This window comes from Kryptolebias marmoratus, linkage group LG19 (assembly GCF_001649575.2).
Source record: "Kryptolebias marmoratus isolate JLee-2015 linkage group LG19, ASM164957v2, whole genome shotgun sequence".
NCBI lineage: Eukaryota > Metazoa > Chordata > Actinopteri > Cyprinodontiformes > Rivulidae > Kryptolebias > Kryptolebias marmoratus.
Genome location: NC_051448.1, coordinates 20252328 through 20264618, shown reverse-complemented (window position 1 = coordinate 20264618; position 12291 = coordinate 20252328). Strand labels below are relative to the sequence as shown.

At 42.4% G+C, this 12291-nt stretch overlaps 1 protein-coding gene across 5 annotated transcripts in view; it reads right to left on the bottom strand.

Annotated features, from left to right (window-relative positions):
• LOC108245475 (kinesin-like protein KIF13B) overlaps positions 1-12291 on the bottom strand; it is a 51264-nt gene that overhangs the window by 19528 nt on the left and 19445 nt on the right. For all 5 annotated transcript variants that reach the window (XM_017432409.3, XM_017432414.3, XM_017432415.3 and 2 more), the window contains exons 17-29: positions 11353-11439; positions 10946-11136; positions 8840-9086; positions 8581-8743; positions 6474-6620; positions 6213-6362; positions 3938-4066; positions 3265-3438; positions 3017-3174; positions 1802-1934; positions 1485-1628; positions 1175-1204; positions 983-1082 (exon numbers count right to left, since the gene is read on the bottom strand). In XM_017432409.3, coding sequence (XP_017287898.1) covers positions 983-1082; positions 1175-1204; positions 1485-1628; positions 1802-1934; positions 3017-3174; positions 3265-3438; positions 3938-4066; positions 6213-6362; positions 6474-6620; positions 8581-8743; positions 8840-9086; positions 10946-11136; positions 11353-11439 — 1853 coding nt within the window. The remainder of the gene's footprint in view (positions 1-982; positions 1083-1174; positions 1205-1484; positions 1629-1801; positions 1935-3016; positions 3175-3264; positions 3439-3937; positions 4067-6212; positions 6363-6473; positions 6621-8580; positions 8744-8839; positions 9087-10945; positions 11137-11352; positions 11440-12291) is intronic.

The following is a 12291-nucleotide window of genomic DNA, read 5'->3' as shown; positions in this document are numbered from 1 at the left end:
TAAAAGCCAAGAAAAACTAAACCAAAGGTAACTGGAAGGCTAACTAGGAGTACCGAAGGCCAGCTAAGAGTTAAAAACATTTTAATAAAACAGCCATCTGTATCAAAACAACAAAAAGAGTTGGTTCTTCCATCACAAGGAAAAGTGTTGCTTGTTTTGGAAACAAGTAGATGACACAAAATAAGTTGATTTAGTTGATGATCTTTGTAAATGTATACAAATCTGTTGATTTAATGAGTTTTACATCATTTTATTTTAATGTTTAATGTAAGGATTAAACTGAGTCTGACAGCTTATTTACACAATCTGATGCAGAACTTTAACCGTTCTCATTCAGAAGGCCGGAAATGTCCCCAAAACATTATTATTTCTGCTTTGTGCATTACTGATGCTGAACACACAAATCCATAACTCACTGTCAACAACCTGTTTATCCATTTGTTTCAAATTGTCTTATTTAACATTTGTATCGTCTTTAACATTTCATTTTGTCAAGTTCTTCTCATGTAACACTCCTGCAGAGACTACAACTTCATTTCAAAGCAAAACCAGGGAATGTTAGCTAATATGAAAATGGATAAAAATAAATAAAACTGACAGAACTTTAAGTTTCCAAAACAAAACAGCTTGTGCTTCTCATCATGTGCACATAAATGCTGTGTATAAACCCTAATGCTTAAATGCTAGTTTGTTAATGAAAGAAATTACATTTTCTCTTCAACATCAGGACTGTGAGGCTAGTTTTATGTAATAATAATAGCACCTATTTTATTGGTAACCCCTGATTTCGTTTTTCCGCCACTCCTTTCCTTGTGCACCGAACTGATGCACTGAGCAGCCAATCAGAGAGATTTCTCTCACTGATCGACCCAATATTTAGTCAACAGCTAAAAGAATAAACGCTAACGGAGGCGGACGGAGGTGATGGTGCTTTAACAGTGGTGGTGTATTGATTTGATCACTTCCGGCAAATATGAGTTACCTGGTTTGGAGACGATCTTCTGCAGCTGCTGGTCCAGATACTCCTGCCTCTGGGTGAGTGTGACCAACCACTTCTCCCTCATCCTCTCCAGGTCCACCTCCTACACACAGGAACACACTCATGTCAGCTGGACACACACAGTCTGTCCCCGGTGAACTACAAATACAGATGGTTTACTCATAAACTCCTTACTTGGTAGCTGTCCATTTCTTCACCCCCATCCTAAAGTTTAGGGATGGAGAAAAACTGTTAAAGACTCGAACACTTCGGTTATTAAAGGGGATATTTGGATGGTTCTGATGTGGGGTTCTGTGGAAAAGTTAAGATTTCTCACCTGTCCTCTCAGATTTAAACGATTTCTCTAAAATTAGGTTGTTCAAAGAGTCATCTACAACCAGTAAGATGTCACATGTGTGGGAAATGTGCTAAACTTTTCCACCAAAATGGCTTTCTTCCAATTTAAAGTAACAGGAGCAGTGTTTAAAACAAGGGGGAGACATACCAAACGTGGCTCGTTTTTGGAAGCTCGAATCTGCTGAACCTTTACGTCCCCGACAGAAACAGACAGGATGGAGGTTGCGATGAGGGGCATGGTGCCCGAGTCTGCCACTGAACGTACCTCCACCCGGATCCGACGGGACTGACCCTGACGTTTGCAGAAATCAGAGAACAGTTACAGACCGTACCTGGTGCAGCGGTGACAGCAGGTGCAGCGAGGGAAACGTTAAGGTGGAAAAACCCGGCAGGAAACGTTATTTCCCTCTAAAACAACTAACACTGTCCCAATTCAGAGCGAAGGCGATCAAAGCTCCAGGACACCTGTTTGAGCTGGAAGATTCCTCCTGTGCGGACGTCCTTAGCAGGAAGTACTTCCACAGCTGTGAACTCTCCCACCTCGTTCAGCTCCAGCAGCTGCACCCACAGCTCCAGGCGCCGGGTCACCTCGCTCCACCTGCGAGGGACACACGAAAAGTCAAACACAACACCTGCACGGCATGTTTGACATTCATTCACATCTCTGATAGGAGTTGGAATTCCGACTTTGGGGGACGTTTCAGTTTATTTATTTATTTTTTTTCCCGACTTGGGAGCACAAATGGAACACACCAGGGGGCGTTTCAAAACACACAAAATAGGACCCTTTAGACTTCCCGTACTCCATCTCTCGCTCTCCTCTGCCGCCGTGGGACACCGGGAACATGAAGCTTTTCCACACAGCTGATTAGAAACAAACAGCTCCTGTGTTGCATCTGAACGAGCCCTTCTTGCTTTGCTTTGACATAGAGTGCTTTAGAAAGGATTGTCCTCGGCTTTCGAGACATTTTGGAGATTCTATTGTGAATGTGTTCGCCACCTAGTTTCAACAGTTGCAGTCCTGTGAGATACTGGCTTAGAATATTTACCGTATATTCTGGACTATAAGGCGCACTTAAAAGCCTTTAATTTTCTCAAAAAACGACAGTGCGCCTTATAATCCAGAGCTCCTTATATATGTAAGAAGTCGTAATGTTTTAGTGCGACTGTGGTAAACTACAAAGTCGCTCCGCTTGCAGCATTAAGACTCAGTTATAGTCACGCAGGGCTCCGCGCACGGACCTGAGCGAACAGTGGAGGCGTTTCTACTTGACGCTTACATCGGTGCAGTATTCTCCGAAGAGGCAGGGGGCTGTTTTGTTTCGCTAAATGCGCCTTATAGTCCGGACCATTCCTTGACAGAGCGTCTTATAATCCAGTGCGCCCTATAGTGCGGATAATACGATATCTGATTGCACAGCGTTCTGTCCTGTGACAGTTTGGTATAAATACATGTGCCGTTATGTACCTGTTATTTATAATTGTTCTAGCTGTTCTTCTCCTTCCAGATAGAAATGTTAATTCTAAGCACCAACACAAAAATCATCAAGTTTTCATCAAGTCAGTTTTTTTTAGTTACATTATTCTTTTATCATCAACTGGATGTTCGCAATTACTTTATCAATCTGTTCTCAGATTTTTGTGTAAAAATGTTTTTTTGCTGTGTTTGTGTGAGTGGACCTCTCTCTGAGGGATCTGGTCTTGGCTTGAATCACTCCCAGGTCCCACAGTGCCAGGTTCCTGCGGTGGTTTTCCTGTTTGTGGCCGTAAACCTCAATAGCCACCGCGCCTTCAGCCAGAAACTCCACCAGGTCCTCTGATAATGGAACGGACAGCTCCTGAGGACAGAAAAAAAAACCCAGGACGAACGGTTCAGTTCCAACCCTCATCTGTTTGTCTCTTTCATATTGATCGTGGTCAGCTTCCACCTTGGTGTTGTCAAAGACCACGGCGCACTGGGGGTCTCTGGAGTCAGACGATGAGCTGAACGGCGCCACTTCTGGAGCGGTGAACACGGGCTCCTCCTGCCCCCAGAAGAGATACTGGCAGAAGACAAAGTTGGAGAGGTGGCGAGGCAGACCGGTGGCCTGGAGGATTTTCACCTGGCGGAGAGACATGGAGGTTAGGCAGAAATAACAATAAAAATTTATTCTAACTTCAGATCATTTAAATCCCAGGATCCAACATCGCTGACGGCTTTATAATATTGACTGCATCTAGAGAATAGAAACAAATCCAAACATTGAAATCACAAGAATCTAAAGAGCCTAATAAGGTTGTTTCAAGAATTTACATATGTGAAAAAACGTAAAAAAACATAGAAGGTAAACTTGCAAAAACAAAGACCCCCATGATAAGAAACCATAAGAAACACAAACCAGAACCACAAAATTTAAACTATACCCCTTAACATATTGCTATTTTGAAACCGTTTTCCCACTGTCCCCATCTTCATCCTCAGCAGCTCAGTACCAGATCATGATTCATAAACCAAAAAGGCTTTTAGCCACTGATTGTCACTAAATCCCCTAAATGTTTTTATTATTATTATTTTAGATTTAAGAGGGGAAAAAAGATAAAACGGCGTTTGTTTCCTCTCACCACACAGTCCAGTCTGCGCTCCTGAGACTCTCCGTTTGTGTCGATCAGCTGAGTGTCAGGACGTCCGACGCCTTTGTACTCGGAGCTCTCTGTGCCTCGCCACACCTCCACGTGCAGGCGACCAGCAACCTGACGCACACACACACACACAGAGCAGGTTACCTTTACAACATTTGCTAATTACACCTAGAAATATTTTAATGTTTTAAAAAAAAGACATTTATAAAAGCTGATGTAGATAAAAAAAAGAAAAGAAGTATCATTCAGAAGGAGTTGTGTTTAAGTCATCTACAAACCCCCTAAGGGAATGTTGGTGAAAAAAAATAAAAAATTAAATCGGTTTCTTTTGTGCATGAGAAACTATCTGCTGCACACAGAAAACAGTTCTGGTGATCTTGCAATATCATCACGTGTAACCAGAAAAGTGTTTGATGCTAATAAACCATTTTTAAGCACGAGAGAATATCCAGGGGCAATTAGGCATCTGTGTTTTTAGTTTGAAAGTGAAAAAGGAGATTTATTGAGCTATATTTTGATCTTAAATTACATTTAACTGCAGTTATATAATTTCCCTTATCTTCATTGAGTTTTTGGATGGCATTATCAGGAATATTTTGTGTTTTCAGGAAGGTGGATATATGTTCTTCTGAAGCCATAGTAGTCTGAGTTAAGGGACGTTTAGCTCGCCAGGCTACTGAGAGGATTATCTGGTGCGCGCTAAAAAGTTCCTTCTGTGCACAAGAAAACTATCTGATGTGCACCAGATAATATTACGTGCCCACAAGAATGTTTCCCTGAGGCACCAGATAGGTTTCTTGTGTTAAGAGAAACTATTTTGAAATCTATTTTTCCACCAACCTGCTTTTATGGGCTCTGTAACTTTCCTATTTGATCCGTTTCAGTTCATCGTATAGGTCCACTTCACGCCTCTGCTATCATAAAAAGAATCAGCCAGAACATGGGTGGTCTTTGGAGGGTTTTGATCAGGTCTTCAGGGGAGTGTTAAGAATGAACTGACCTCCATTATGCATAATAGAGTGTGATAGGTTGTGTAGGGTTTAGAGCATGCACAAAACTTTGTAGCAAGCTTGTGGTGGTTTATTATCATGGTGGCAGCATGTCGAGGTCCTGGGTGGAGTATGGTGGCAGCATATATGTGACGAGAGTCCCGTTTGCCCTGACACGATCTGAGTGAATCATCCCAGGATGGGCGTATAGAGCATAATGAGGGTGCAGGAGAGTGTCTTAAGGATGTAAGGAAATAGCAGGAAAAACATATTTAGTCAAATCTAACATAGTGATTGTCTTTACACTGAAGGAGGTTTTCCAAATTTGCCACAATCCAGACATGTACTAATACACACGTGTCAAACTCAAGGCCCGCCGGCCAGATCCGGCCCTCTGTAACATTTCATCCGGCCCCAAAGATAACGTTTAGATTTCATTCGGTCCGGCCCTCTAGTCTGGGACTGAGCCTAATTAGTGAAGTTTTCTCTAACAATATATAGTTTTAATTTCTGTATGATCAGGTTTTTGTCTGTTTTAATGTAAAAAATTTCATTTAAAAGCTGAGTGAGGTGTAAGAAATGACAGCTAATGATGAGCTTTTTGAAGTTTGATCTATTTGTCTGTGTTCATTAAAGTATGTTTGCTCTAAGTTCTGTATAATCTGTAACTGGGAAAAGGTCATTGATATTTCTATATGAATGATTTGACATAATACATCTAAAACCAAGGTTTACTAATAGATTGTGTATTTTGTGGAGAAATTGGCTGGGTCAGTATTCAGTGTGAAGGGAACTTGAAGCCGGCATCTCTCTGGGCTGTGACTGCTGATGAACACCTTCCCCAAGAGAGACTCCTAAATGTCTCAAAACGTTTGCAGGGTTTTAATTTCCGTCACAAGTCTTGTTGCTTGAATTTTCAACGTGTGTTTGAGAAGTTTTTTTTCTCAAAATAGTTGCAGATTTTTCATCTGGTGCAAAAGAAAAAGTCAAACTGGACAAAATTCTGTTCTATTCTGGACTTAAACGTGTTAAAAATAAAATTATCCAGCCATGCTAATATTTGTATTTTCCACCTGAGCTTCTTCATCAGTTCACAGGTTTTTTTTATGTTTTATAAACAGTTAGCAGAACACTGTAGCGTAAATAACTCTGGCTCCAAACTAGATGTGGAACCACTTTGGTGCTAAAAGTGGAAAAATGTTCATAAACAGGCAGGAAACAAGGACTGGTGTGCTGAAACTGGACATAAGCCCTCGGTGGGCTCGTACCTCTCCATTCTGGTTGATGATGGGCACTGCGTACTGCAGTTTGACATCATAGAACAAGCAGGCCAGGAAGACATTGGCCACACCAATCAGGCTGTGGTTCTCCTGCTCGTCGAAGAACGGGTCGGCCCGTTTGAAATAGGACCTCATCAACTGGATCGGGGGAGAAAGAAAAGCGCAAAGAGCAAACACGGTCAGGTTTTAATTCCACATCTTTTAGTCTAATTTTATATTTTTTTTATCAGAGGTCATTTCTGTACTCACAGGATTGTCCTCATCAAAGTCTTTCCACTCCTGGTAGAGGTCCCTCATGTCCACCAGGCGGTTCTCCAGCTTCTCCAGAGCCCAGATCTGCTTCCCTTTTCCTTTACGGCGGACCTGGATGGCGGGTTCACTCAGAACCACATCTCTCTGTGGTAACAGGGAAACATTACTGCTGTTTAACAAACTGCACCGACAGATGGGTTTTGAAAGCAGCTTTACTAAAGTGTTTTCACCAGTAGAGGTCTGAAACTTCCTACCTAAATCCTGCCCAAACTCACCTGTACAGAAAGGTAGACATACAAGGAACGTCCATCAACACAGGGAGGCTTTCTTTGTCTTAATTGGCTGTAAAAGCCCTCACACTAACCAGAGAAGGGATGTTATACCTCCAAACATCACGGCAAACATAAAACCTCTACCTATTAAGGGTGCCAATGCAACAGCACTGAATCACTGATACTGTTCGGCCATTATTTGGAAAAACTCACAGTCTACAGCCCAGACATACCTCACAGTGGAAACATCATTCAAAGTTTAAACGGGCCACAGAAATTTGGACTTCATGTATCTTTAAGGCCTTTTACACAGTCGCAGTTTAAGTTTTATCATTTTTGGAAATTTTACCATAGAATGTTCGACTCAGAGACTGATGATGTCCCACTAACTTCAAAATTGGCTGAATTTTCCAACTTCTTTGTGCAAACCAATTCTTTCTACTGCTTTACTCTTCTTACAGTTACATCAAAACATCGGCGTTATAGTTTTCTTTCACCCAATGTGCCTTTACAACAATGTAATAAGGTCATTCAGAAGAAAAAATATATATGATATGGTGGAGTGCTGCAGAAACGTTGTCCTTCTGGAAGGTTCTCTTTTCTCCACAGACCCAACGCTGGAGCTCTCTCAGAGTCACCCCCCTGACTCAGACTCTTCTAAACCGATCACTCAGATTGGTCAAGCAGCCAGCTCTATGAAGAGTCCTGGCAGTTCCAAACTTCCTCCATCTACAGAAGATGTAGGCGACTGCGCTCACTGGGACCTTCAGTGCTGCAGACATTTTTCTGTACCCTTCCACAGATGTGTTCCCAGATACGATCCTGTGTGGGAGGTCTATAGACAAGTCTTTGGGCTTCATGACTTGGTTTGTCCTCTGACATGCACTGTCAACTGTGAGGCCTTTATAAAGACAGGTGTGCGCCTGTCCAAATCATGTCCAATCTACTACAATCTACATGTGGACTCCGATCAAGCTGTAGAAGTATCTGAAGGATGATTAGTGGAAACATTATGAGCTCATTTATGAGTATCATGGCAAATACACCCTTTTTTTCGCTTTGTCATTATAAGGTACTGTGTGTAGAATTGTAAGGGAAAAAAATTAATTCAATAAATTTTGGAATAAGGCTGTAACATAATGTGGAAAAAGGGAAGTTCTGTAAATGCTTTCCTGATGCACTAAATAGGACTTAAAGTTTTCTCTCAAACCCTTGCAGAGTTCAGTGAGCACATCCAAACTCCCATTGACTTCCATTGTATTGTAAAACTGGAAGTAAAAGGTCTTATCATACCTCCAGCATAAAACACTGCAGCCACAAAATAAATGACCCGTGCAACGACCAAACGCTCCTGCCACAAGGTTCGACCAAAACACCACACGCTTCAAGATTTGTTGAAGTTCGACTCATAGTTTGACTGAGGCTTACTTTTTACTCTGTACTTCTGTCTGCCTGTCTCATTAAGAGCGCTGCCAGTGAGTGAGAGACAGAGGTGTGTGGTTACCATGGTGACCCGAATGGCAGAAGCTTTAATATTTCCTCTGATTTTGATTTTCTTCAGGCTTTTTATACAGTTCATACGACAAACAGAAAGCCTTTGGTCAGCTTCGATTTTTACAAAAGAAAATCCCAAATTACTGTTAGGCTTCAGAGAAGAAAGTTGATGGATGTTGGAATTTAACATTTCTAGTCCTGTTTCTCATTGTAACACTATTTTGGTTTTCAGAAATAAAAAGCTGTCAATGATTCATAAATGTATCTTCAGTTTCAACGTTAAGCAGCAACTTTTATCACTTTCTCTTTTGTGAAGTAAGAAAATCCACACATCTTACCTTCCTGTTAGCGTCCAGGTTGGCTGCAGGTATCTGCAGAGTGACCAGGTACTCTGTCCTCTTGTTGAGCTCCTCAGCGATGAAGCTGGCCTCCTGGGCCAACAGTTTGGCCCGAACGATCTGCTCCTGCAAACGCCGCAGACTGCGGGTAATCATGGCCTCCCTGCACCAAAAAACACAAGCACACAAGTTGTACGAGTGTGTCCAGGTAATGATTTCTTTCGGACTTATCTGGGAAACACGGAACGAGCTGAGTCACCTGTCTTCGCTCCAGCGCCGCACGCGTTTGTTCGAGCTGGGTGACGTTGCTGCGGCGGCGGCAGCGGCGGCAGCGGCGCTGACCGGGAGGCCTGATGAGTCCAGGAGGGAGGAGGGCTTCTCAGGGGTGAGTCGCTGGCGGAGCTGCTGCAGCTCCTGTTCGTACATCAGCCTCTGGCGCTCAAGGGCACAGCGCTTCTCCTCCTCGTGCTGCCTCTCCAGAGTCTGCAACACCGACTGCAAGGGGTCTGGAGGAGGAGGAGGAGGAGGACCCACAGGACAGATGGCGATTAACAGAGAAGAGAAGATGAAGAGCGGTAATGAAACTTTCTGTTCCATCAAATGAAATGAGCCCACATTAATGTGCCAGTCAATAAAAGCTCCTTTCATGTCTGCTTCACTGAGATGGATGGGAAGATTCAGAGGAACAAGCCATCCCAAAACTCTAATTGTGTTGTTGTTTAGTCAACCCAAAGAAGCTGGAACTGCTTCACAGCTCTCAGCTCATTATCTGCCTCCTGGCAGGCAGAGTGGGGCTGATAAAGCATCGCCATTCTCCAACAAACCAAGAAAAAGTGCCAAGCATAGGGCGTTTGATTGTAAACATTCAAAACTGGAAGAACTTGGGCTTTAAATATTTCATGTATAAACAACCATTTGGCATCAACAACAGATAAGGCTGGTAAAATGTTTTTGTTGCTAATTGGAAAAGACAAATCTACTCTAATACTGTTGACGTGAAAAACCAACAACAACAATTCAGAAAGAAGCATAAAAAAGCATAATACAAAAAAATATGTTTTGGTAACTATTGCACAAAAGTACAATAATCTCAGGAATGGATGTGTGTTATTACATTTAGGTTAATGAGACAAAATAGAAATTATCTTGGGTTCATTCGGTCTGAAAATAAATAAAAGGAAACAACAGTTGCGCAAACTGTGTTTTAGATGCAGTTTTTAAATGTATTACCGTATTTTCCGGACTATAAGGCGCAGTCCGGTGTGCCTTATATATGACAAAAGTTTGAAAATGGACCATTCATTGACAGTGCGTTTATAATGCAGTGTGCCCTATAGTGCGGAAAGTACAGTATTCTTTTTTTATGATTTACAAATGTTTTTTCAGTTTGAGGTTGTACAAGGCTCATCGTTGTGGGTAGCAAAAGTCTTTTTGTCTGTTCTTCCTGACCAAACTGCTGCAGCTCCTTCAGGTTGGATGGGTGCTGCTTGTGTCCAACAATCTTTAAATCAAACCTCAGATTCTCAGTTGGACTGAGGTCTGAACTCTGACTGAATCATTCCAGGACCTTGAACTGGTTCTCCTTAAACCAGTGGAGTCTTGTTACAGCAGAAGGTTTAGTAAGGTTTACTGAGGTCTGTATCTCGATACACTGCCAGGTTCATCTTTGGCTTCCTGGACGTTTCTCTGATTAATGCCCTCCTTACCCGGTGGACGACCCTCTCTTGGCCGGTGTGCTGTGGTGGCATCATCATTTTTTCAATTTCCTAACAATAGATTTATTGGAACTCTGTGAGATGTTTAGGGTTTTTTTTTTTTTTCATAAACCAACTCTGATCTGTTCTTCTCCATAACTTTGTCTCTGACCTGTGTAAAGAGTTCCTTGACCTTCATTATGTCCCTTGCTTGGTGGTAGCCCTCACTACTTTGAGGTGTTAGACTGGTGTTGGTTCTGGGGGCCATCAGAACAAGTTTATATGTACTGTAAAATGATTCAACACTTAAATCAGACCCACCTGTTTTATCCCCATTTTACTTAATTAATCTGAAGTATTTTGTGTAGATTTATCAAATTTCAGTTTGTAAAGCAAAGAAACAGAAAGGATACCAAGGGGGTGGATACTTCTCCATCTTAGTATAACTACAGGTTTGTTTTATTCATAAGCCGTGTGTTTTCATAAATAAAGTTTGACTCATGTTCTCCCACTGCGTCCTGCATGACTGTGCATGTTTGGCTGAACCACTCGCTGCGTAAAACAATGAATAATGCACCGACAACAACAAAGCGTGCCTAGTCATACTTCCACAGGCTCAGTGACCTGAAACGCCACTTCTCGTTGCGTTGAGTTACCTCACTGTGACTCACCGTTGGTGCCCATCCCCTTCATCATGACCTCTGCCTGAGCGAACTCGTAGCCGAAGCTCAGCTCGCTGGAGACATCGCTGCACGCGTCCAAATCCACCTCCAGCTGGTCGGTGCTCAGGCACTTCTTCATGGCCGCTCCACCATCCTCGTCCTCAGCCGCTGCTTGGAGCTTGTGCTTTGGTATGCTGATCCTGTGCGTACGCAGGTGGAGTGAGGGTGTAGGCGAAAGGAAGAGGAAGTTTAAAAATAGGAAGCGAAAAAGTGAGGGGTTTGTTCTTGCATTAAAATTTAACCTTCTATCCAAAGAGGTGTAGGAAAAGAACAAAAGCTGGTTTTGTTTGGTTATGAAATGATGTAATAGTGTGAGAAATTAAAAAAATAAAAACTTTTAACTCATCTAAACCGACCTGAAGTAGTGGTTGTTTCCCCACAGGATTCTGTAACCGTGATGAAGCGGTACTGGACTGGTGACCTCAGAACCGTTTACACACGTCCTGCACAGACAAAATGGTAAACAGCCTGCACTTGTATAGCGCTTTATCTAGTCCAAGGACCCCAAAGCGCTTTACACTACAGTCAGTCATCCACACATCCACACACTGATGGTGGTAAGCTACACTGTAGCCACAGCTGCCCTGGGGTGGGCTGACAGAAGTGAGGCTGCCATTGCACCACCACATCACGCCACCTAGCCCTCTGACCACCACCAGTAGGCAAGGTGGGTGAGGTGTCTTACCCAAGGACATAAAGGCTGAGACGGACGGAGCAGGGGCTTGAACCGGCAATCCTCCGGTTACAGGACAAACCCCTACCTCCTGAGCCACTGCCGCCAAAACCAGTGAGTTAAACAAAACTAAAGACTACTGAATTTCTCTCTAACAGCTTTAGGAAAAAATCGAATCTGAATCGAACTAAATAAGAATCGTCAGGAAAAACTGGGAAATCGAATCAGTGCGTCTCTAAAACTTAAAGGCCAAGCATTACTTGGAAACAACAAAAAAAAGCAAATCAATCTCCGCCTTTCATGCCAGGGCTTCAAACTGAGATGATGGGAAATAACGGAGTTAGAGCCATTCTTGTGTTGGCTAATGTCAATTAGCTGTGGCTGCCATCTTGAATTGGACTGACTCTAAAAGCTAATCAGCTGTAGATGTATATCAAATGCTTACCTTCTGAATGTTTCATTAAAATCCATCATACAGGTGCTGGTCATAAAATTAGAATATCATGAAAAAGTAGATTGATTTCAGTAATTCCATTTAAAAAGTGAAACTTGTATATTATATTCATACATTACATACAAACTCATATATTTCAAATGTTTATTTCATTTAATTTTGATGATT